We start from the raw sequence: 24283 nt of genomic DNA, 5'->3' as shown, positions 1-24283 counted from the left end.
TTATATAACCCAATTCCTAGAATAATATCTAATAATTATGCTAAAGAGTATGAGCAGATAGATACTTTGTGCCTTTCATACATATTGAATGTATCTCTGAATTATGAGTGCTATTTATTCTAAACTTAATGTTTATTTCTGCATTTTGAGCAATTAATTATAAAGCCAATTTTTAAATCCCAACATATCAGAAAAAGGAATCCAAACATAGTAAAAACCCAGCCCCTTGGAGAAATAAAGATGGCTGCTCCTGGAGTCCCCTCCACTCACTGTTCTGTTACTATTGCTGGAAAGATAGACGTGGAGGTGAAGCCAGGCAGGGGTGTGGCTCAGCTTGCCTAGCACATCAAAGGCCCTGGTTCTATACTCAGTGCCACATAAACTGGCTGTGGTGGTGTACTCCTGTAGTCCAGGACTTGATAGGTGGGAGCAAAGAGGATCAGAAATGTAAGGTCATCTTCAGCTCTAAAAGAAGTTCTAGGCTAGCCTGGGATACATGACACTGTACTCATGATATAAGGAGTAACTCGGTGGACTTGAGCTAAAAGAAACAGAAATGTCCATGTCAGCCTCTCAGCCTTCTGAGTTGTTGTCTTCTTGTCACAAAACCTTGGTCTTTAATTTCCTATTTAACTGGCTAAGTCATAACCTAAGCCCAAACAAGGTCTCTGTCTATTTACTAATAGAGCACAGGATCTTAGGCAACTCACTACAGCTTCTCTCTAGCCTTGAAAAAATGAAAGAGGTACTCCAATTTGGAAGCAAGAAACAAGTTAGCATTTCCAAGTGCCACCCAGGGAGGTGACAATGCTGACACCTACCTATGGTTTCAGTGGGAATCCCCTTCTTAAAATAAAAGGCTCTATGCTTCTGCAACAGTTTCTACAATCCTCCTGCCTCTGCTCATTTTTCTGCCTCTGGTCTCAAGAGTTAGGAGCCTTTAATAGAGTGAATACTGAAATCATTTGGCAAACTGCATAAGCACCAGCAGGATTCCTAGCTGAGACTGGCGTAACTCTCCAGACCAAGCAGTTTAGAATAAGAAATACAGCACAGAAGAAAGGACAATGACACTATGCGACAGGATTATTCCACTGAGTCTGCCAAGAAAACTTCCTTTCCTTCTTTTTCACAGCAAATTTATAATTGAAGGATTTCACAAAAAAAAAGTAGACCTGTGATATGTCTGTGTCATCACAGGCAGGCACATGGGCACTAACCACATTCACTCAACAGATATGGTCATTCCAAATCAGACCCACACACCTTCACCAGTAACTGTAAGCACACACAGTATTGATAGAGCCACCAGAAGGCTATGGAGTGGGAATGGACTTTAGTGCACTCTATGCACAGTCTGGATAAGAACGATGTCATCAGTGTGAGTCCCACCCAGGTAGGCAGAACACATGCTACCTGTCAATGCACTGGGCCGCCAGGCAGGCAGTGGTCAGAATCTCCTTGATGTGTGTCAGCCAGTTGGAGGCTTCCAGCTTGCCGAGCCATCGATCCATGTTGTGGGTTTGTTCATTGCATGCTTCCACGAGCTTGATTAAGCTCTCCTGAAGAACATGGTATCTTTTCAAAACAAGAAAGAGAAAGTTACAGAAAGAAAATTGGACAGATAAGACAGAATGACAAAGAAAACAAACCCAAATCTGTCCCCAGTGCGTTCAATGGCAAGACAGTTCAGAAACTTGCACGGCTGTGCAGCAACCAAAGAATTAAGAACTGAAAAAGACTTTTAGCTCTACTGCAAAGATGCTTCAGTGTCTTGTGAAAAACCATTCCTGCTCAAGAGAGGAGACCCAGTTACACACGCTGGGTTACCTGGAGGGCAGAGGCCAGGACACTGCACTCTGGGACTGCCTGATCCGAAGATGTAGGGCAACTTACACCTTGACACTATAGCTGCTGAATGATCTAGATCACACATGTAGGTCTCAGCAATGACACCCAAGACCAGACCCAAATCCTAGTGCCACGCCCTGAAGAACCTGTAAAGCCCTTCTTTGAGGAGAAGCAAGCAGGTGGAGGGAAAACAAGGAGGGAACAGGTGGCTACGGGAGAGACTAAACCTCTAAACCTTCTAATGTAGGAAGATGTAATCATATGTAGCAAATCTGCTCTGCCAGTCTGGCAGCAATTGATGCTGTAAAAGCTCAGGGATGAATGAAAAAAGATTGCTGTCTAGTGAGGCTCATCTGTGCTTACCCAGCATGATTTTTTTTTTTTTATCTTACAAAATTCAATGAAAGCTGGGGTGGAGCTCATTGCTTAATATACCTAAATCTTGTATTCAATTGCTCTATACACACACACACACACACACACACACACACGTTGGATGAAACTGAAAACTCTTTAGCTAAACTAAATAAAAAAGAGAGAACTCAAGCAAATCTAACGAGAAATGCAAGAAGGGACACTGCAACTGATACCACAGGAGTAGGACGCATCATAGGGGTGTGCGTGGTGGCATGGCCTTTAATCCAGGCACCCCAGGCAGAGGCAGATAGAGTTCTGTGAGTTTGAGGCTAGTCTGGTCTACATAATGAGTTCCAAGTCATTCAGGGCTACATAATGAGATTCTATCTCAAGAGGAAAAAGTAAAAAGAAGGGTTGTGAACTTTTATGAGCAATTATACACCAACAAACTGGATACTCTAAAAATGAGTGCAGTCCTAGGAAAAGAGCACCTGTCAAGACTGAGTCATGAAGAAACGGAAAATGTAAACAGAACAATGAGTAAACAAACAACCCCCCCCCAAAATCCCCAAAAAACAAACAAACAAAAAAATGAACCAGTAGCAAAAAGCAAAAATTTACCATCAAAGAAAAGCTCAGGTCCTGAAGGCCTCCCAAGCTACAAACACTTAAAAGAACTAAATACTAGTCCTGTCCATCCTTCCAAAAGCCTGAAGAGAGCACTGTGTTACCTACTAGCCCAACTCTAGTATCAAAGCTATTTAGTGATGGTGGTGCATGCCTTTAATCCCAGTACTTGGGAGGCAGAGGCAAGTGGATCTCTGTGAGGCCAGCCTGGTCTACAGAGAGTTCCAGGACATCCAGGGCTACACAGAGAAATTCTGTCAGACAGACAGACAGAAAGAAAAATCTCATTCATGGAAACAACAAAAGGAATAAAATACTTTAGCGAATTTACTCAAGACTGTAAAAGATTTGTACACTAAAAGCTATAAAATGCTCAAGAAATTAATGTGGACACAAATCAGTGGAAAGAGATCTCTTGCTCATGGCTGGGAAAAAGGTTAGAGTATCCTCCTACCCAAATCAATCTGCAGACTCTATATCTCCCTTACAAAATCTACTGGCACACTGCTGCCAGCAATAGAAGACAAGACAGTGCTAAAACTCATGTGCCAAGAACGGAGGCAGCCCAGCCACCCTCCACGCAGGAAAGCACGTAACAAAGAGAGAACTAAATCCATGGATCTCTGGCTTTTGTCTCGTGACTTCCTGAAAGTCCCAATACTGCCGCAGCTGTGCTACAATAAATTAGGAACCTTCCTTTGTTTCTCTCCTGGTTTAAAAAAACATTTTTCTTCAGCATATTTGGCCTCTGGCTTATTCTTTCAGGACTCCAAGTCATGAAATCAGGAGACTAGTTCTACAGACCCCAGGTGCAACAGCTACAGGACCACTGAAAACTGCTGACAAGAGGAGACACGAATATTTCTGCCACAGACAAGAAGGCGAGATGGCGGATATGTTGCCTCATCATTTCTTAATCTGCAGCTGAATCAAAATCACACATCATACAAAACAGTGTGAACTAGTTTGCAGAAAGTAGCCACACCTATGTCGAAGAGCACAAGACTGACTGATAAGAACTTCGAGATTGTGGAGTTGGAATGTTACAGATTCAGTCTGCACGTTCAACTATCTCTGTTCCTTTAGTAGCTGTCCAGCTGTCTGACCTACCCTTTCAACCACTGGTAAAACTTTGGAGCGCAGTACCGTCCACTAGCAGCAAGCTAAGAATGGTATGTTGTCAGACAGCACCTAAGACCTGCTAGTAGAGAGCCCCAGCTTGCTGTACCACATCTATCTGATGTTCCTACCACTGTACCTGGAAAATGCCTTACTTTATGTCTTTTATCCTGTGACTATGAAAACTTCCTGAAGCCGCTTCCACACCAGAACAAGTTGTTTGGGGCAACCCGAATCTGTGTTTCTGGGTCAGGGTCATTATTACATTTGGCTCAAGAATAAACCCACTCTCTGCTCTCTCTTCCTGCCCTCCATCATGTCGCAAGACCAAGGTGAAAAGGAGAACCCCATGCGGGAACTTCGCATCCGCAAGCTCTGCCTCAATATCTGTGTTGGGGAGAGCGGGAACAGACTTGACCCCTGCAGCCAAGGTGCTGGAGCAGCTCACAGGCCAGACACCTGTATTTTCCAAAGCTAGGTACACCATCAGGTCCTTTGGCATCAGGAGAAATGAAAAGATTGCTGTTCACTGTACTGTCCGCGGAGCCAAGGCAGAAGAAATTCTGGAGAAAGGCCTGAAGGTGCGGGAATATGAGTTGCGGAAAAATAACTTCTCGGATACTGGGAACTTCGGCTTTGGGATTCAAGAACACATTGATCTGGGCATCAAATATGACCCAAGCATTGGGATCTACGGCCTGGACTTCTATGTGGTGCTGGGCAGGCCAGGTTTCAGCATCGCAGACAAGAAGCGCAGGACAGGCTGCATTGGGGCCAAACACAGAATCAGCAAAGAGGAAGCTATGCGCTGGTTCCAGCAGAAGTATGATGGAATCATCCTGGCAAATAAATTTTATCCAAAAGGCCAATAAAATTTTTCTCAGAAATGCAAAAAAAAAAAAGAATAAACTCACTCTTCTTCCCTTTGAGATGAGAGCTGTTCTGCATTGACAAACACATACGTTTTCATTCACTAAACTTTGGTAAAGCAGATGGGGTAGGGAAGTCCAGAGCAGGTTGTCCAGCCTATTCCAGACCCTCGATTATGTGGAGCAGCCCTGATCTCTGTTTTGAACAAGTACAGGATCCCCCTCTGCAATCAGCACAGAGAGTCCCCACCACGCTGGCCTCTTTACCTCTCAATGGACTTGTGAATCCGCCTCCACTGGGGATAGTGGGCTTCCTGTTCAAAGCCCCCTCCTTTGGCTCTAGCTTGCTGGGCCACATTTAGTGATCTTGTGTCAATGATGTAACCACGCTTTCCTGCCCTGAGGGTGGCATTTATCAGCTTCTCATCTTCCTTGCACCTTCGCCCATTTGTGCCAGTCAGAGGCTGACCACTTCGCATAATCACCTGGAAGCACACATGGAACAACTCAATAGCAGTTACTGAAGTTTCTGAGAAGGAGTTGGATCAGGGTCTCTGGCAAACAATCTGTGGTACCCTGCCAAGGACGCTGATGAGCAAGACATACTCAAATGCACTGCATGCCTTAACAGCTGTAAAACACAGACAAGCCTTGCATTTTAATACAATTATTTTCCTGCTATCGCAAACATAATGAACTCATCACCTCTTAATGATCACGCGCTGTACTTCATTTAGTCCATGAACTGACTTGCAGTAGATCTGGCCCCATAACAAAGATAACAGCCTAAGCTAGTAAACTGAGCCTTTGTGGGAGAATAAAATATCCCATACCTTAAATAAACTGCAGACCTCTGCAGACCCAGGAATGTCTCTGAAAAGCCTCCCCTTTACAAAAAGAAGCATCCATATGTCATTAGCAACAGAGGAAGCAGGCAGAGATTTTCTGTCTGATATTCCCTCTGCCCGATCAGCCTGGAGGAAAACACTGGGGTCTGACACATGCAGAGGACCACACAGGCTGTCAGCAGGGAGACTTCGTCTGTGTGACAACCAGCCTGGCTGATTGCATGCATGTTCTTCTTTACCCAACCAACTGCCCACTTCCTTCTCTACACACAACCCAAAAGCCCACACCTCTCTTTCTGATTTTCTGATTCTGCCTTTCAGTTCTTCGTCTCATGTCTTCACACAGGATAAAATCCACGTGCTCCTCGCCCTTTGTATCTCTATCAGCTTATCTGATAGACTACCACTCCTGAGTCTTAGAGGAAAGAGTAGCCGTCAACTCCATATACACGGGGCTGGCTCTGGCAAGAATTACAGAGAAACACAAAATAGAAAGTTTATATATACCCTTGTTGGGGGAATCATTTCCAATGTTCTGAAAGCTGCTTAATTATTTATCCTCTATTGCCCCTCTGCCATCCTTTTCAGTATTCTGAGACTGCCTGTCTCCAAAGACTACCATCCATCTACACATTTAGAAAGGTTTGCTTTCTAAGTTTTTCTCAAGAAACCAGTACCTATTAAACCAATCTCTTCCTGGGCAATAGTTTGGTGCTGTTCAGGAAACCATCATTACATGCTCTTATTACTCTGAAATAGCTCAACATGACCTGTGGCCAGTCTGTGGTTAAGTTTTGGAAAGTGAAGGAAATTCTCAGATGTGAGACCTGTCTGGAGTGCACAGGTCACTGGGGATGTGTTTAGGGGACATTCCTTGCTCCTGGCCCCTCCTTCCTGTCTCTCTCTGCTGAGGTCAATAGCCCCTTTTCCCCATGTTCCCACCACCACAGGTTCTACCTCATCTCAAGCCCAAAGAAGTGGAGCCAGCAGAATGAGGACTGAAACACAGAACTCTGCGAGCCAGAACACATTCTTCCTTCTTTCTAAGTTGTTTCTCATAACTGTCCATTTCTCTATCTGAGCCAAATTCCTGGTGACTTCTAAAAAAACCTTGCAGAATGCTCCATTAGGCTTGGCCAGTCTCTGATTTATACGCCCTAAAGCTGAAGCTGTAACATCTGGAACCTGCTTTGTTGCATCTATGTACCTGAGACTCCCACAGATGCATTACATCCATGAGCCTTTTCTTTTGTTTAGAACTGTAGGAGTTCGTGAATCCTGTCACCCTGGGCAGACACTACTGTTTGGCTGAGAATAAACAGTAATTATTTTATAGTGATGCCACCAGGGGACTCAACACTACATTTAGTACCAGTTGTTAAAACACTGTACTACAAAAACTGAACGAGCAATGCCACTGCTGGCAGGACAGGTGGCCTGCTGACAACATTGCAAAATTTTAAAACTCTTTCACACTGATGTCCTCTTTATTCCTGTGGAAAAGGACAATGGAAAATAGCTCTAATTGTCTAGTTTAATATGGGCTGCATATGAGAAGCAAAGTTTACTGAAAAGCAAGAGGAGAGAAAGTGCCAGACATGGTGGCACATGCCTTTAATCCAGCATTTGGGAGGCAGATGCAGGTGGATCTCTGTGAGTTTGAGGTCAGCCTGGCCTACAGAGAGTTCCAGGACAGCCAGAACTACATGAGAGACTAGTGAGACCCTGTCTCAAAAAACTAAAAGGGTAGAGGAGAGCAGAAAGTAAAGCTCACGCCCAGCAAGCTCTAGACTGTTACATCCCCTGTGAGGAAGCCCTGACAGAAGAAGTGTCTTGTTAATGTGAGCAGGCCACGTGTCAAAGACCAACGCCACAGACCCATGGGGAAGTGACAAAGCCGTGCCTCCAGGTCAGGTCAGAGAGATGCACAACCGTCCTCTAGTCCAAGTGTAAATGTTGCCAGTGTATACAAAACTACAAATGCAGCTTCCTTCTCCTGGATGCGTACAGCTGGCTGACGGAGACCTCTCACCCAAACTAGCTACCCCACATGCTGTACACAATACACAAGCTGAGGCTCCAGCTGTACACAGGTGGTAGCACTCCATCAGACTACACACAGCCTACCCAATCCAGATTTCTACATGTGCATCTATTCTTTCTGGACACCTTGGCTGTCCCAGTCAGAGCACAGGGACCCAAGATCTCACTGGTCTCTGCAATCCCTAAATTCCCAGTTCCTAGGGCCTGAGTAAATGGCAGGCATCATTCTTCTTTCTCTTGTGAGTCGGTGTCTGCTCAACTCACCTTTCACATGGGAATTTGGTAGGAATAATTGTAATAAGCACCAAAACGAAACAGGATTCTAGGAAATGTCACTCTTGTGTCTTACGAACATTGCAGAAACATTAAATAAACATAGTTTCCTTCACACTGTGCTCTGAAGATAAAGCCAGCCTTCCTGGAGCTGAGTAGTACTGAAAGAATTCAGTCTCCTCAGGAAAGCATCCCACTCCTGGAGGCCTGCAGTTCACATGAGGGATGCACTAGTGGGAATGATCTGGCCAATGATTTTAGCTAAAAGGCGCACAGAAAAGGGAATACTCCCAATTCAAGAACCTACCCACCCAGGCCACGCCTGTCAGCGGAGCAGTGCTCCCTGTACTCACCATGCCGTTCTTTTTATGGTAATAGCTCAGTACTGGGAAGCGCCCCCCATGTCGAAAGGCTGCCACCTTCCGAAGAGCTTCATCATCGACGGACTTGGGCACAATGACAATTGGCGGGTAGGAAGGACAGACAGCAAATTCCTTATTGACATAACTCAGTCTCCATTCACTGGTCTGGAAAACACACAGCACTTCAAACCTAAGCAAGCAGCTCAGTGTCATAAAGCACCTAAGTTTTAAAGGCTTTGGAGATGATTTCCAGGGAAGCCATTCAGCAGGAAATTTGGACATCTAACTCACACTCAAGTACTATGAAGGAGAAAAAATAATTCAGTCTTTAGGTGGGCTCCATTAGCTTCTGGCAGGGCTAGTGATCAGCATTCCGAGAAATGGCGTCCCTGTGGCAGGCTAACACCTATTGTACCTGAAGTTCCTCTGTCAGTTTAACTGTGATTCAGAGAGCACAGTTTACACTCTCAATTCACAAGACAGTTACATACGCCAAGTATGTCTGTGGTTACGGTGGCCAACATCAGCCCATTCAATTCTTTCTGGATATTGCTCAAGTAACAGTCATCTTAATACAGTAAAAACAGACTCTGACATTCTAGAACATTCTACTGGAGTAGAGCTGTTAGCCATAGCAAATCCTTTGTTCCTTCTGCTATTTAGAAAAGGAAGAATGTAGTGAGATAGGCCTATCTTTCTTAAGACAACAAGGACACACTGCTGGAGAGCTCTTACATGTCCTGAATCATTTCTAAACCCTGGAAGCACATGACAGAAAACCATCAAACAGCAGAACCAAAAACTCACGGAAAATATAAAACTACATTTTACAGCTAAAAAAAATGACGTGTGCAAATTTTAATATGTGCCTATAAATTCAAGTTGTGCCTATAAATATCAACCATGGCTTAAAATTAACAGAAAATTAAGTTAAAATATGAAACTTAACAGAAACTTTTTATTTAAAGATCAAATGCACACAAATTTTAGTTACTTTCTTCAATTTTCAAACTTTCTGTTAGAATTTTTATTTTATTTGGTGTTCGTGTGTGTGTGCACCTGTGTGCATATGCCTGTGGAGGCTGGAAGAGGCCATGGATTTCCTAGTGTTTGAGTTACTGGTGGTTGAGAGCTTCTCCATGTGGATGCTAGGCCGGCACTCAGGTCCTCTGGAAGAGCAGCAAGCACTCTAAATCACTGAGCCATCTCTCAGCTCCCACTGGGTCACCGTATTGCTGTTTCCACTTTGTGGTCACTTTCTCTTATGTCCTTAAGCAGTTTTAACCACTGCTTTCAAACCCTTGCACAAGCATTCAAACATCTGGGTCATCTCACGGTGAGTGCCTGTTGACTCTTTCCTCTGGCCGAAGGGGTGACATTTCTGACTCAATTTTGGTTGTCCTGTGAATACAGACATGCTTGGTGCAGGAGACAACTTTTGTTTCTAGCAGGCACTTAGACCCTGGCTAGCTTTGTGAACTCAAACACCTGTGTTGCATGCTGGCTCAGCTCCACGTTCACTTTGTTTCCAGCCTGCATGCAACTCAGCCAGAGATTTGGGTTACACACATGTCAAGGTTCCTCTTCTCAGGCCTGCTCCTACTTACTGCGCTCCTCTCTCTGGCCACCTAGGCTCCTTCCTCAGCTTTTCCCCCTACAGGAACATGGTCTCTGTCACGGTGTGAGCTGCGATCCAACGCCACACTCACGCTGACCTCTAGACAAAGCCATCAGGTGAGACTAATGGGGTCTGCTCTGCTCATCTAAGAGAGGCTTCCTGACTCAGCTTTAGCTGTAAAACCCTGTAGCTGTTTTAAGAGGTCCTGCCAGGAAACACTTAAATGGTGTTGATGAAAAGCTGAATGTGTATTTTTCGGTTTTCAGCCGTTGCAGGAAAAAAACTACCATTTAAAAATGCCAGCTCTCTGGGCTGTCCTGCCAGGGCAAACTCTTTCAAGCAGGCGGTCCTGACTATGGAGCTTTTGATTGTTGTTTGATACTGTTGCAGCTTGTTTGTTGCCAGGGACCTTGAACCGCCACAGAGTTGTGGTGATAAACATGGCTACAGCTGGTACCTCTGCCATGAAGCTGGAAAGCTAAGGAATGGGCTGGATCTAGCTGCCAAAGTCACGGCTTTAGTCCTACCAAAATTGTTTGGTAAATTAAAGACTCATGTAGTCAGAAAAAGAGAGATATACAGTAAAAGAAAGATTCAAAGTCGAAGAAAACGTCTAAATGATTTACAGTGTTTTAAAAAATATATGCAGGCTAAAGGTTAAAGTTCTTAAAAGTAAAAAAGAAAAAAGATAGAAAGAGTAGTTGGGTGTGGTAATAATACACACCTTTAATCCCAACACTTGTGAGGTAGAGGTAGATTGACCTCTGTGACTTCAAGGTGTGGCAGGACACACCTTTAATCCCAATGCCTGGGAGGCAGAGACAGATCTCTGTGAGTTCAAGGTGTGGTAGCATACACCTTTAATCCCAGCATTTGGGAAGTAGAGGCAAGTGGATCTCTGTAAATTCAAGGACAGCCTGGTCTACAGAGTTATTCCAGGACAAAGATGTACAGAGAACCTGTTTCAAAAAGTAAAAGTAAAAATAGAAGAAATAGAGGTTAAAATAAAGTCGTATAAGATGGAAAATACACAGAGAATCTTGATACTGTATGCTGTTATGCTCTCTCTGAATTGTTTGAATGCTGAGGAAGAAGCAACAGCTGCTAAAAGATATTTGTTTATAAATGCTGCTGAACTAATCCAACATAGATATTTTGAAAATACCTTGACTTCAGAATTTGGATCTAAGGATATGATACTTTGGAAAAGAGATTCTTCTTTTGTTTTTACAGAAAATGAAACCCTGTGGATTGCTTCTATGCCAATATGGTATGATAGACCACGCCCTCCTGAAAGGTTGCTGTGAACAACTTCAGAAAACTACTTCACTCAACTGATGACTGAGATGAACCTGGCACACAGGTGACACCATGAAAGATCTGATTAACAGTGCCCCCATTCAGCAGGAAGCAGTTTGGAGAGAAATAACTGTGCCCATGTTCCCAAATATTGTTTATAAATGTTCTTTTACATTTAAAGGGGGATATGATGTAGATATGAATAATTTGCATTGATATGGATTTTGCTTTAGTGATTTAAATTTAAGGTCAATTTTCTTATATGTATATGTATTTCTGATACTGATTAAGGTATTATGATTGTGTAGTTCATTTTAAAAATGTAATGTATATAGGTTTTTTTTTTTTTTTTTTTTTTTTTTTTTTTTGGTTTTTCGAGACAGGGTTTCCTTGTAGTTTCTAGAGCCTGTCCTGGAACTAGCTCTTGTAGACCAGACTGGCCTCGAACTCAGAGATCCGCCTGTCTCTGCCTCCCGAGTGCTGGGATTAAAGGCGTGTGCCACCACCGCCTGGCTCTGTATATAGGTTTGTAATGGAGAGTCATCAATAACAGTAAAGTTTGTAGTCATGTTAGTTAGATTTTCTAGATATATAGAGATATATTTCAGTTAGATAGGAATTCCTAATATCTTTCAAAGACTACAGAATATTGCATTTAATGTTTTAATGACTTAGATTTTTCATGACAATGAGACATGTCTGCTCCTGGCAGCACCAATCTACTTCAAGAGGAAGATGGGCATCGAAGAGGTTGCCTGGACTGTTGAAGAAACTGGACACAAAGAATCCACAGAGAAAGGACTAAATGTGAGATGATCTTTTGGGGTTCCTGATTCAAGAAAGAGTCTGTGAGACATTTTGAAGGACACAGCAGATAGTGACTGAATTGCCTTCGAAATTTCCTGCTGCATAGAAATGTCTGCTGGATACTTATGGGCCTATAGGCCGAAGATGGATGCCCCAATGGTACAAAAGAACTTTGGGTGACTGTCCAGGTAGCAAGATGTCTCTGTGATTTCTAGAGTTTGGAAGTTGATTATTTCTTGTTTACTTAGGTAGTATTATATCTTTCTAGATCTTTGATGGAGCTGAAGAATGGATAGATAGTTATAGTTTTCCATTGTTATGATAAAAGATAAAATAGGTATAAATATTGTAACTGTAATTCTTGCTTTATAACTGTTTTGTTATAAGTAGTTTTACTGTTAAAGTGAAAGCCTTTCTTTTTTGTTTAAACAGAAAAAGGGGAAATGATGGAGGCGGGTCTTCTATCAATCTGTTGATTTCATTGGTTAATTAATAAAGAAAACTGCTTGGCCTAATAGGTTAGAAAATAGGTGGGCGGAGTAGACAGAACAGAAGAAGGAAGTGAGGTAGATGGCTCAGACAATTGCCCTGCCTCTACAACGAGATGCGATGAAGCCAGCCGCCAGGTCAGACATGCTGAATCTTTCCTGGTAAGACAACACTCGTGGTGTTACACAGATTATTAGATATGGGTTAGTCAAGATATGAGTAAGAGGCTGGAAATAATGGGCCAGGCAGTGTTTAAAAGAATACAATTTGTATGTTGTTATTTCGGGGCATAAGCTAACCATGTGGGATCCTGGCAGGACGAAAAGCAGGCCCGCAGCACATTACTAAAGTTTTTTTTGTTTGTTTTTTCGTTTTTGTTTTTTTTTTTTTTCTTTTCTTTTTTTTTTTTTTTTTTTACAGGGTTTCTCTGTGTAACAGTCCTGGTTGTTCTGGAACTTGCTTTGTAGACCAGGCTGGCCTCCACTCACTAAAATTCACCCACCTCTGCCTCCCAAATGCTGGAATCCTTATCATTGGCTGGTCATGTGCCAGGAATACTGATGGTAATAAACAGCCATGGCTCCTGACCTTGCAAAGCATCTACTGAGCTGCTTTCTTCCTGTTCCAGGAGGAGCAGTAAGCTAGGAGCACAGACCCAGACTGCTGCTCCTCACACTGGAAGGATGATTCCTATAGACCTCTCTTCCCCCTCCTCAGCAGACTCAAATTCTGGCTCCCTTCTCTTTTAGACACTCCACCCAGGAGCCTTTGGCTTCCCCTCACCCCATGCTTTTCATAACATGCAGTATGACCCCTGCCAACTTTTCATCTGTCACACAGATCTCTCAGACAAGCTCTAGGCCAAACTCTATTTTCACCATATTCAATGGTACTTATATACAAGACATAAAACTCCTTTTCTACTTCCCTCTGCCACCATGGACACATTCACTCTTCAAATTCCATGACACCCTAATCTATTTCTTGATTCCAAGTGACCATTTATAGAAGCATAACAGAAGAATTCAAATGGACAGAAGAGAAAACCCGTTTCTAGCAAGCTGGACTTGGAGACTAGGCCAGGCGTTAACCCAGCAGCACACAAGCGTGGTGCTTCTCCAGCGCCATCTCAGGCATCCGTAGGCTCAATACACTTTTGAGGAGTAGCTCGAAACCTAGTTTGTTACGCAGGGGACATCTACCAATTAACTCAAATTAACTCATAGTATTCCAGAACTGGCTTTAAGCAAAACGTTGTTTTACTTTTACTTTTTTTTAAAAATATTTATTTATTTATTTATTTGTTTATTTATTTATTTATTTATTTATTTATTTATTATGTATACAATATTCTGTCTGTGTGTATGCCTGCACGCCAGAAGAGGGCACCAGACCCCATTAGAGATGGTTGTGAGCCACCATGTGGTTGCTGGGAATCGAACTCAGGACCTTTGGAAGAGCAGGCAATGCTCTTAACCTCTGAGCCATCTCTCCAGCCCCTTACTTTTACTTTTAAGCAATATTTATACAGGTAATTTTAAAAATACCTGGACTATGTTAATCAATCAGAAGGAAAAGTATTGCAGCTATAGCAATTATGCCAACACATGGGCAAAATGCCCAGCTCAGAATGAAAAAGGCTAAACCAACAGCTAGTGCATGCTCTAAAGTTAGGCATGAATAACCCAACCCCACCTCACTAGCCTTCAAAGGGAAAGAGTCACTTTCTCAAGTAAAATAAGGTGTTGGGTTAACTCTTAGCACCCACAATGTCCAAATGTTAACTTACAGCAGAGGAATAGAGCTCAAACTCTTGTTCAGGAAGGAAGGAATGCCAGCCATCTTCAATCACCTCAAACATAGGTCGGTAGAAGAAGGGGTACATCAGGGTCACCGAGTCCAGAGTGGACAATGCCTAGAGGACAGAAAGATAAAGATTCTACAACTGAAATCATTCTAATGAAGCAGCAGTCAGTACATAGGACCTGGTAATGATGGAACCCAATACAGGTCTTCAATGCCATATCTTTATGTGGAGCTACAGTCTGATTATAGCTAACATCCACACTGCAGCATCTAAGACACCTGACACATAACCACACTCAACAAGTGTTGCCTGAATGAAACAAGCAACAGAACAGTCTGTGTCTAATGAAATCATGCCTGTTGACACAATTTAAGAATGTCCAAAGCTCAATAAAAACGTCCAAGAATTTCTGGACATCGGAGAACAAAAAGCCTTGGGTTAGTTACTAGAGTCTGAGCTAAATATCCAGTAGCTAACTAGACACTGTAAGTCATTTGAAATCTATGCTTGCAAAAAAAAAAAAGAAAGAAATCTATGCTTGCTTGTCACTATAAAAAAGGAATACTCAACTCTGGCCAGCTGCCAAGTATCAGAAAAGCCTCAAGCTTCTCTCCCAGCTATACAGTGGTTAAGTCACATAGCCTCCCTATGCCTTATGCAATGGAGGAAATTTCACAGGCTAATTAGGAATCTTCATGGAGATAAGGCATTTAGTAGGCCAAGAACAGTGTGACACATTAAAAAAACAAAACAAAAACACCTGAGTTCTTACAAGGCATACATATGCAGAAGCCACATCCACACTCACTTCCTCCTTCCTGAAAGGATCTGCCAGTTGGCTAGGCTTTGTCCTTTCCTTATGCTACACAGGGCACACCCAACCCACGGCGAGCCTAAGACATTCCTTTGTCTAAATGGTAAAACATTATTTCAGTTTGTTTTCTTATTCACGGTGGGGAGTACAGCCAAGTACAAGACCATATTTCCAAGTGACAACTATACATGGCAGACTCTTCAATCCACTCTCTCATTTCCTCAAGTAGAATTTCCAAAAGCAAAAAGGTTTGTGTGCCATTCCCTGAGCAACACATCACCCGATCCTCTACTTCTTGTTGAAAACCAAACAAAATTGTGATCATAGACTTAAGACTTTTCCTCTCCTTTTTAATAGCCAAACCCGCTTTTTTTTAAAAAGACATAAAGCCAAATAACTCAGTTACACAGAGGAACTGAGGAAGGAAAAAAAGTCAACTAGACTCTGTAATTACCTAGAAATTAAACACAGAGTCAGTTGGTATAATTTAGTGGTGGTGATTTAAAATTGGGGTGTATACCAAAACAGTGAGAAGGTGAAAAAGGAGTGTGAAATCTTCAACTGAGAGCTTAAACTATCCAAGCAAATTTTCTCAAGTGTGGCCAGAACCAATGTTCAAAACTTTCTTATAAGCAAAACCAAACACATCTTAAGTGAACTGACGAAAGCAAATACATACCTTCATATATAAGTCACAGGTGACAACTGCTGGTGAGGGGCACTTGCTTTACTCTGTTACACAACACTGTGAATATACTCCTGACACACAGCTGAATGGTAAGCTGAGAAATGGTGAAGACAGTCAACTTTATGTGATGTGGCTATTTCTACCACAAAGTCTCAGCATCAAACTGTTCTCACAGAAGGTCCCTCTAATGACAGCTACTATTTATCAAGCACTAAGAATTTACATATACCCACGAATGTAATCATATAACGTCCCTGAAAGACAAGTAATGATAAACTCATTGTATAATAGGAGACTAACTGCGAGCGATAAGCACTTCACCCACGGCCGCACCGCATGCTAACAGAGGAACGACGCTATTACAACAACGCAGTATTAAGAGCGCTGCTCAGAGTTCAAGGCTTTTCTCTGTTTCAAAGACACACTACACTCAGGAAGATCACACCCGCTCACTGTACCGTGTCCACAATCCAACTAACTGTACTTGTTTCCTTGGCTTAAAACTCCATCTAGGTTGTTCCTTCAAGAAATCCACTGAAACAGAACAATAGTTCACAAACTGTCTTCATCACAGAAAGCATCAAGATTTGTATAGTAAACACGATTCCTGGGTTGTTGTTGTTGTTCTTTTAAAGAATTCATACATACTCAGATGAAACAGCTTCTATTTATTATTTGATCAATATGAACTCATGGAAATTCCATCATGAAATTCCACAAACTTCTAAGCAATTGATAGGATTAGGAATTCTGTAGAAAGTAACATTAAAAGTGCAAGAAACACAAGAGGTCCCATTGTTCTTGTGGGACACCAATCAGGTAGGGCTTTTCCTACAGCAGCAGACATGGGGTGATGATCAAACACCTGACTGAAGAAACACAGGCTGCATGAAATCAAAATACAGCCTTTTTTTTCCATCAGATCTTTGCCTGCAAAATACTTACCTCAATGGAACTGGATATATTTAAACATTCCTCCATCCCAGGAATATCCAACTGAATAATTCGGAAATCTTTACATTTTATGATGATGGTACCCAGAGAGCCCACGAACCTGCAAGAATGGTAAGAAAACCAGAAAGGATAACAGGTTAGAACCAGATCAGAGTGTCAGGAATTTAGCCTTTATCATGCAGGACGAGAGAGCACTGAGTAAGTACATGTACTAAAGATGAACTGAGGAGTCTAGTAGCCTGCTGCGGTATGGATGGATAACCCAAATTGCTGGTATCGCTACCACCAGACTGCATTAAGGCACAATGTCTGTAGAAATCTTAACATCCAAAATATGCAGTGGAGCAATACAAAGTATGTTGTCACTCATACATACTTCATAGTGAGCTGGTCAACCAATTTGCCTTCTCCCACCTGAAGTACACAGAACTCACAGGGAAACTGAGAAAGCAGAGTTTTGTTTTGTTTTTAGTTTTTTTGAGGCAAGGTTTCTCTGTAGTTTTGGAGTCTTCCTGGAACTCGCTCTGTAGGCCAGGCTGGCTTTGAACTCACAGAGATCTTTCTGTCTCTGCCTCCACAGTGCTGGGATTAAAGGCGTGCACCACCACTAAGAAAGAATTTAAGTGCAGGTGAAAGTACGTAGATGTTTGACTCTGAGACACTCTGCTGTACAGATGAGAGGTATAGAGTGGGAGACTGGAGACAGCTCAGCAGTGAAGAGCGCTTTGTGTTCTTCCAGGTCCACGCTATGTCACCAGAACTCACACAGGGTGGCTCACAACTGCCTGTAACTCCAGTTCCATGAGATTCAACACCTTCTTGCCTCCTGGGGCACCTGCGCTCATGTGTACATACCCAAACACGGATACAACATATACACATAAGTAAAAAAGTATGAAGTGGGAAAATACACATGAATTACATACTTTCCTTAAGGGACAGCCCTTCTCAGAAATAAAACTGAATAATATTGAGGGCTGATGATTACCCTCGGTAGCAGATAAGCATCAATCCAGAAATTAAATAAGAAATATGACCAACTGAACTTTTGTTGTTATTGAGAGGCTCTTCCATACATGCATGAGGTGCTGTCAAGTTTGTCATCCACCTGCCTCGGCCTTCCCAGTGCTATTACTGGTGTGTGCCACCTTACTGAACTTTAATTTTTTTTTTTTTGAGGTAACAAAATAGAAAATAAAAGACAATGTACTCAACCACGGCAAGGCATGGTGGCACACACACACAACTGTAATTCCAGCACTTACTTGGGAGACTAAGGTTGGAGAGTCGGGAGCTCAAGACAGGCCTAGACTGCAAAGGGCGAGCCTGTCTACTTTTTTTTGGGGGGGGGGGGCTTTAAATTGTATTCATGCACAACTTTGTGAAGTGAGATTGACAACCAATGTTTCGAGAAATGGCAAGGAAAATTCAAGGTATATGATGGGGGGAAACTAAAGAGAACACTGAAAAATAGGCCCAAGTAGTGTTCAAAATGCCCACAGAGATGATACCCCTGAGACCTCAGCCCGGGTATAGCAAAAGCCAGGTAGCCAGTGCAGATGGCTTTCAGATGTAGGCCTCAGAAAGTTCATTTAGCTGGCTGGGCGAGGATGCCAGAAAAACAACTGGTAGCATCTGTCCCAGTTCCTCATGGAACTGGGTGTGGTGGGCGCTCACCGTTTGTCAATGGCGTCGATATTTGAATGGAGGAGCCAGAGCTCCTCCGTGTTGTCCTGCCGGGAGGACAGGATCAGGTGGTGGCCCGTCAGACACAGGGTCCCTTCCACGGCGGGGTAGAAAGGCCGGTGCAACACCACATTGTCCACCCGTGGGGTCTTAATCAGCTCCGCGAACTCCATGGTCCCCGGGTGGCCGCAGCCTGGGGGATGACGACTCCCGCAGGTGAGAGGTGGCTAACCCGCCCCGGATTAGGCGACCCTAATGGGCGGGTCCGGGAGGTCGACCCGCCCCGGTTGGGCGGGTGCCGCAAGGCCTGCGGGGTACGCACCGCCCTGGCCCCGCTCCCCGGCGTCTCTTCCGCACCACTGGCCGGGGCTCGGCCGCAGGGGAGGCCTCGCGGCAGGCCCTGTAAGACCCGCTGCGACCGGCCTCGGACGGGCGGGCTGCGGAGGAGGACCCGGAGTCAGGCAGCATCCGAACCCGAGCCGCTAGGGACTTCTGGCGGAAGTAGCTACTGCCTGCCGCACCGGGCAGTAACTCCGGGCAGAAGTAGAGGAAGACTCAAGACTCGGAAGACATAGGGAACGGACCGGAAGTTAGTCTTTTGTTAAATCCGGTGGAACACAGCCAGAAACAATGACTTTATGTTCCTACAAGGGAAAAACTTCCACCTTCTGCCCACACAGTCTTTGCTCTCAAAAATATTTCTTATCGGAGGAAGCGGGAATAGAAGACGTAGCTGACCTGCCTCCCTCCTGACGGCTCTTCTGGCCGTTTGCTATAACTGGTGGCTATTCTCATGGAGTGATCCACGAAGAGATGTCAAGTTAGGGATTGAAGCAGTGATTGTGATTTAGAAGAAGGCTCGGGGTGTCTGGAAGGGACACAGCCTAAATCTCAGACTCTGAGAATGCTATGACGTTAAACAAGAAAAGTGTATAAATACCTAAAAGGAGACTGCAGAGAGGAACTGATTAACCGTCATTTTGTGATAAAACTCTAGTGAACTCAGCTAATCTATAGCAAAACCTAGACCTCTCTGTGATTTCCAAGACATTGATGTATTGATCACCACCTCACAGCGTCCCAGCTAAGTACAGTCTAGCTGAACTGCTCACAAACGCTGCAATGACAGTTTTACTCGTAATTTCCTCCTTCTTGCTTCCTGTCTCTCTTCTTTAAACTGACATTTTATTTCAGAATAAGAATTACGTTTTAGTTATTAGCTTTGGGAGTTCTCACCAGGCAGTATCTAAGAACTGCGAGTTAGCCAACTTCAGAGTATGCAAAATGAGCCTGACCAGGTCGCACAGTGCTTGTTTCTGCTTTTGTTCTTGTCTTCCTTAAAACCTTTGTAAATCACCCCCTGAGATTCCAGCTTATCTGCAAAAGAAAAACAGCCTGAGGGAAGGATGAGGGAAGGATGGAGACTAAGGGAAGATGAGGGAAAGTATCATAAAGCCATTTTTCAAACTGAATTTTTATTTTCCTTCCTTATGTGGCTCATCATAATGACTACCAATTGTGGGATGGAGAATTTACTTCCAATCTAGAAAGCAGTGGAAGGTTTTACAAGAGAAAATATGAAAGTAGAACCTTGAAGGGTAAGGGTCTCCGAATGGAAGATGTCCAAGGAAGAACGTAGTGTCCAATTTAGTGTACATTAAAAGATAGTAATTCCCCAGAGAGTCTATGATCCTTCTGGTTCTCTTGAAAATGAATTATGCAAGTGTTGTATCTAGTTCAAAAAATGTTTCGTGTTCTATAAAGTTATAAACTGCCCCCCAAGGGGAAAAATCAGTATCTTCCGGGATGTTATAACGAAATACCAGAAACTATTAGAAAATTACATTGACTGTGATTTGAAGCTCAAAGAATAAAAAGTTTATCAGCGCTGAGACAACCAAAATTCAGTAGTTAGGAATAAAGCTTGAGCAAACAGAGAAGAGCACTTCGCTACATGAGCAGTAGGTGGCAGTAGAATGCAAAGACAATGGGATCTGCTTCTAGTAAAGTCGTCCAATGATGTAGTCAATTATTACCACAGTCCAAACAGCCAAGAAATAACGGTCTTGGAGGATTCTGATAAGCCAAGAAGCTGATGGAATTTATAATGTATACAAAGAATTTACCGAAGGACTATTAAGATAGTTCAACGGGTGTCTTTGTCGGTATTTTATTGCTGTGAAGAGACACCATTATCACAGGAACACTTATAAATAAGAAAGCATTTAATTGGTACTTGCTTGCAGTTTCATTGCTTTAGTCCATTATCAACATGGCGGGAAGCATAATGGCACTCAGCCAGACATGATGTTGGAGAAAGAATTGAGAATTCTACATCTGGATCTGCAGGCAACAGAAGAGTCACTAGTCTGGCTTGAGCATTTGAAACCCCAAAACCCATACCCAGTGACACACTTCCACCAACAAGACCATACCTTCTAATCCTTTCAAATAGTGTTACTTCCTAAGCATTCAAATAGATGAACCTATGGGGCCATTCTTATTCAAATCATCACAATGCGCAAAGAGCGAGTGTGAAGACCTCAGTTCAGATAGCCAGAACACACACAAAAGCAAAGACCTGAGTCTAAAATCTCAGTGCTGGGGTAAGGAGGGCAGAGACAAGAGGTTCCTGAAGTCTCACAGGATGACCAGTGTAGCAAAAGCAGCAAATTCTGGACCAACCAATGAGAGACACTGTCTCAAAAATAAAGTGGAGGAAATCAAGAAATGCACAGGCCCACACAGTCAAACACACCTGCACACACACACACACACACACACACACACACACACACACCATAAAAATAGAATGTTAAGGGGCCCCAGAGATTAAGTGTACTCACTGCTCTTCCAGGGGACCCAGGTTCAGTTCCAAGCACCCACATGGTAGCTCACAATCATTCTTAACTCCAGTTCCAGGGAATCCGGTGCCCTCTTCCAACCTCTGAAGGCAACAGACAAGTACAAAGTGCACTACATACATTCAGGTAAAACACTCATCCACATAAAGTAGATTTTTTTTTCAAAATAAAATTAGAAATTTCAAAGGATTTTTTTTCATTGTAGTACAGGTGCTACTACTATTACCATCTCTATTCTTAAGATTAAAATGGTATGGGTGTATAATCAGCAAAATGTTATCCTAGGAACCACAAAAATGAAAACATGATATTTATGTTTCTGAGTCTGATTTATTTCTAACATAATCAAAAGTCCATCCACGCTCTTGAAAAACATGAGTATCTTCCGTACATCTGAATAAAACTGCATTATGCGTGTCATGTTTTGCTTTATCCATACAGATATGGCTGATCCCTATTTCAGCTATTGTAAACAGTGTTACAATAAACATTGATGTGCAAGGACCTCTTATAACATGTCTGTGTTATGTTGATTGAACGCTCTTTGGATAATAGCCAGGATTGGTATAGCTGCGTCAAGTGGTAATTCTATGGTTGGGTTCTTTGATGGAGGATTCTCATTGGCTAATAAACAAACTGCCTTGGCTTTTTGATAGGGCAGAATTTAGATAGGTGGAGTAGACAGAACAGGAAGAAGGAAGTGAGGTAGATGGTTCAGACAATTGCCCCGCCTCTCCTCTCTGGGGCAGATGCCATTCCTCTCTGTTCTCTGAGCCAGTCGCCATGAAGCTAGCCACCAGGTCAGACATGCAGAATCTTTCCCGGTAAGACACCACTCGTGGTGTTACATAGATTATTAGATATGGGTTAGTCAAGATGTGAGTAAGAGGCTGAAACTAATGGGCCAGGCAGTGTTTAAAAGAATACAGTTTGTGTGTTGTTATTTCGTGTGTAAAGCTAGCCAGGCGGGAGCCGGGTGGCAGGATGCAGCCCGCTGCTCCACACTACAGTTCTTTTTCAGTTAATTTTACTTTAGATGTCTTGTGGGCCATGACACATGCATGGAGGTTAGAAGACAAACCATACAAATTACAGGAAACAGTTTCCTCCTCTCACATTGAGAGCTCTGGGGATTGAACTCAAGTCTTCAGGCTTTGTTAACAAGCATCCTTAGCTATTGAGCCTATTGGTTATCTTATTGTTCACATTTTGAGGAGCTCCCCCATACTGTTTTTCATTGTGCTTGGACTAATTTACATCTCCACTAGAAATATGAGAGCTCTTCTCCATCCTCAAAAGCATTTGGTGAGAGAGCATGTGTGTGCGTGTGTGTGTGCGTGCGTGTGTGCGTGTATGTGTTAATGAAGGTGCATGTTTGTGCACATGCATGTGGAGGCCAGAGGTCAACACTTGGTGGATTCCTCAATAAATCTACACCTTTTTTTGAGACAGGGTGTCTGGCTCACCTTGGAGATCATTGATTCAGCTAGATTGGCTGATCAATCCTGTCTCCACCTCCCCAACACTGGCATTACATGTACCCAGGGTGCTGTACCCAGGGTAGTTTTAGTGTGTGTGTGTGTGTGTGTGTGTGTGTGTGTGTGTGTGTGTGTGTGTGCTCGTGGACCATGCATGTAGAGATCGGGCCAGCTTGTAGGAGTTTGTACTCTTATTTGGATGGGTTCTGGGATCCTAACTCAGATGGTCAAGCTTGGTGGCAAGCACCTTTACTGGCTAAGCTTTCTCACCTCCTCCACACCTAGCTTTCTTATATGTGTTCTAGGGGATCAAACCCAAGTCCTCATACTTTCATGGTGAGTACTTTATTGACTGAGCTGTTGCCCAAGCCTGCATTTGTTGTTTTCTTAATGATAGCCATTCTGACTGCAATGAGTTGGAATCTCGATGTTTATTTAATTTGCATTTCCCTGATGGCTGAGGATGTTGAACACATCTGCATATGTTTATTGACCATTTGTTCTTCGTCATTTTATTAGCCCATTTATTAGCTGGATTGCTTGGGCTCTTGGTAGTTTGTCTCTTCAGTTCTGTATTCTAGATATTAGTCCTCTACCAGATATATACTGGCAAAGATTTCTCTGCCTTCAGCAAGCTGTCCCTTCACTGTGCTGCTGATGCTCCTCTGCCACAAAGAAGCTTTTCAGATCCACACAATACCATTCATCAGTTCTTTAGATTACGTCCTTGTTATTAAAGTCCTTTCCAGTAAGACCTGCGATACTTATCATCTTCAAACTTCCCCCCACCTTTTCCTGATTTCATTTTTCTCCATGAAGACATCCATGAGTGTAGGAGATCTTTCCCTCTTTGAGGCTCTTCTTCGGATTCTTCCATATTTCCAATTTTTAACAGAGACGTTTATTTCTTTGGCTACATGTATTTTTATGAAGCTGTTGTGTATGAGACTGTTTTCCTGGTTCCTTTCTTGGCATGTTCACCATAGGTATGTAGGAGGGAAACTGGGATTTATATTTTGACCTCTCTTGCTGCTATTTAGCTGAAAGCATATATCAGTTCTACAGGTTTTCTGGTGGATCACTATAGGATGTCTTACACATGTGATCATATCATCTGTAAGTAGGGTTCATCTTACTGGCTATATCCTATTTATATCCCATTGGTTTCTTTCTCTTGTGGATCTTGCTAAGACTTCAAGCACTGTGTTGAGTGAGTGTGGAGAAATTAATCATCATTGCTTATTTATTTTAGGGGAAATGCTTGATTTTTATTATAATGTTAGCTATGTAGCCTTTATTTTTTTTAAGTAACTTTCTTCTAGTCCTAGTTTCCTCAGAGTTTTTATCTCGAAGGAATGGCGGACTTTGTCAGAGACCTTTTCTGCATCTGTTGATATTGCCATTTCTCTTTGTCCCTGAATCTGTTTATG

General features: G+C 42.9%; 1 protein-coding gene and 1 pseudogene across 1 annotated transcript in view; one reads left to right on the top strand and one right to left on the bottom strand.

Annotated features, from left to right (window-relative positions):
* The window catches only part of Mtmr9 (myotubularin related protein 9), a 29537-nt gene extending 10508 nt beyond the window's left edge, over window positions 1-19029 (bottom strand). Inside the window, exons 1-6 of the mRNA XM_038310334.1 lie at window positions 18503-19029; window positions 16817-16925; window positions 14352-14477; window positions 8341-8514; window positions 5091-5308; window positions 1417-1578 (exon numbers count right to left, since the gene is read on the bottom strand). Coding sequence (XP_038166262.1) covers window positions 1417-1578; window positions 5091-5308; window positions 8341-8514; window positions 14352-14477; window positions 16817-16925; window positions 18503-18684 — 971 coding nt within the window. The 5' untranslated portion in view covers window positions 18685-19029. The remainder of the gene's footprint in view (window positions 1-1416; window positions 1579-5090; window positions 5309-8340; window positions 8515-14351; window positions 14478-16816; window positions 16926-18502) is intronic.
* LOC119800286 lies at window positions 4271-4826 on the top strand (annotated as a pseudogene).
* Window positions 19030-24283: the final 5254 nt, after the last annotated feature.

This window comes from Arvicola amphibius, chromosome 13 (genome assembly GCF_903992535.2).
Source record: "Arvicola amphibius chromosome 13, mArvAmp1.2, whole genome shotgun sequence".
Taxonomy (NCBI): domain Eukaryota; kingdom Metazoa; phylum Chordata; class Mammalia; order Rodentia; family Cricetidae; genus Arvicola; species Arvicola amphibius.
The sequence above is the reverse complement of the archived record's forward strand: the minus strand, read 5'-3'. Positions and strand labels throughout refer to the sequence as shown.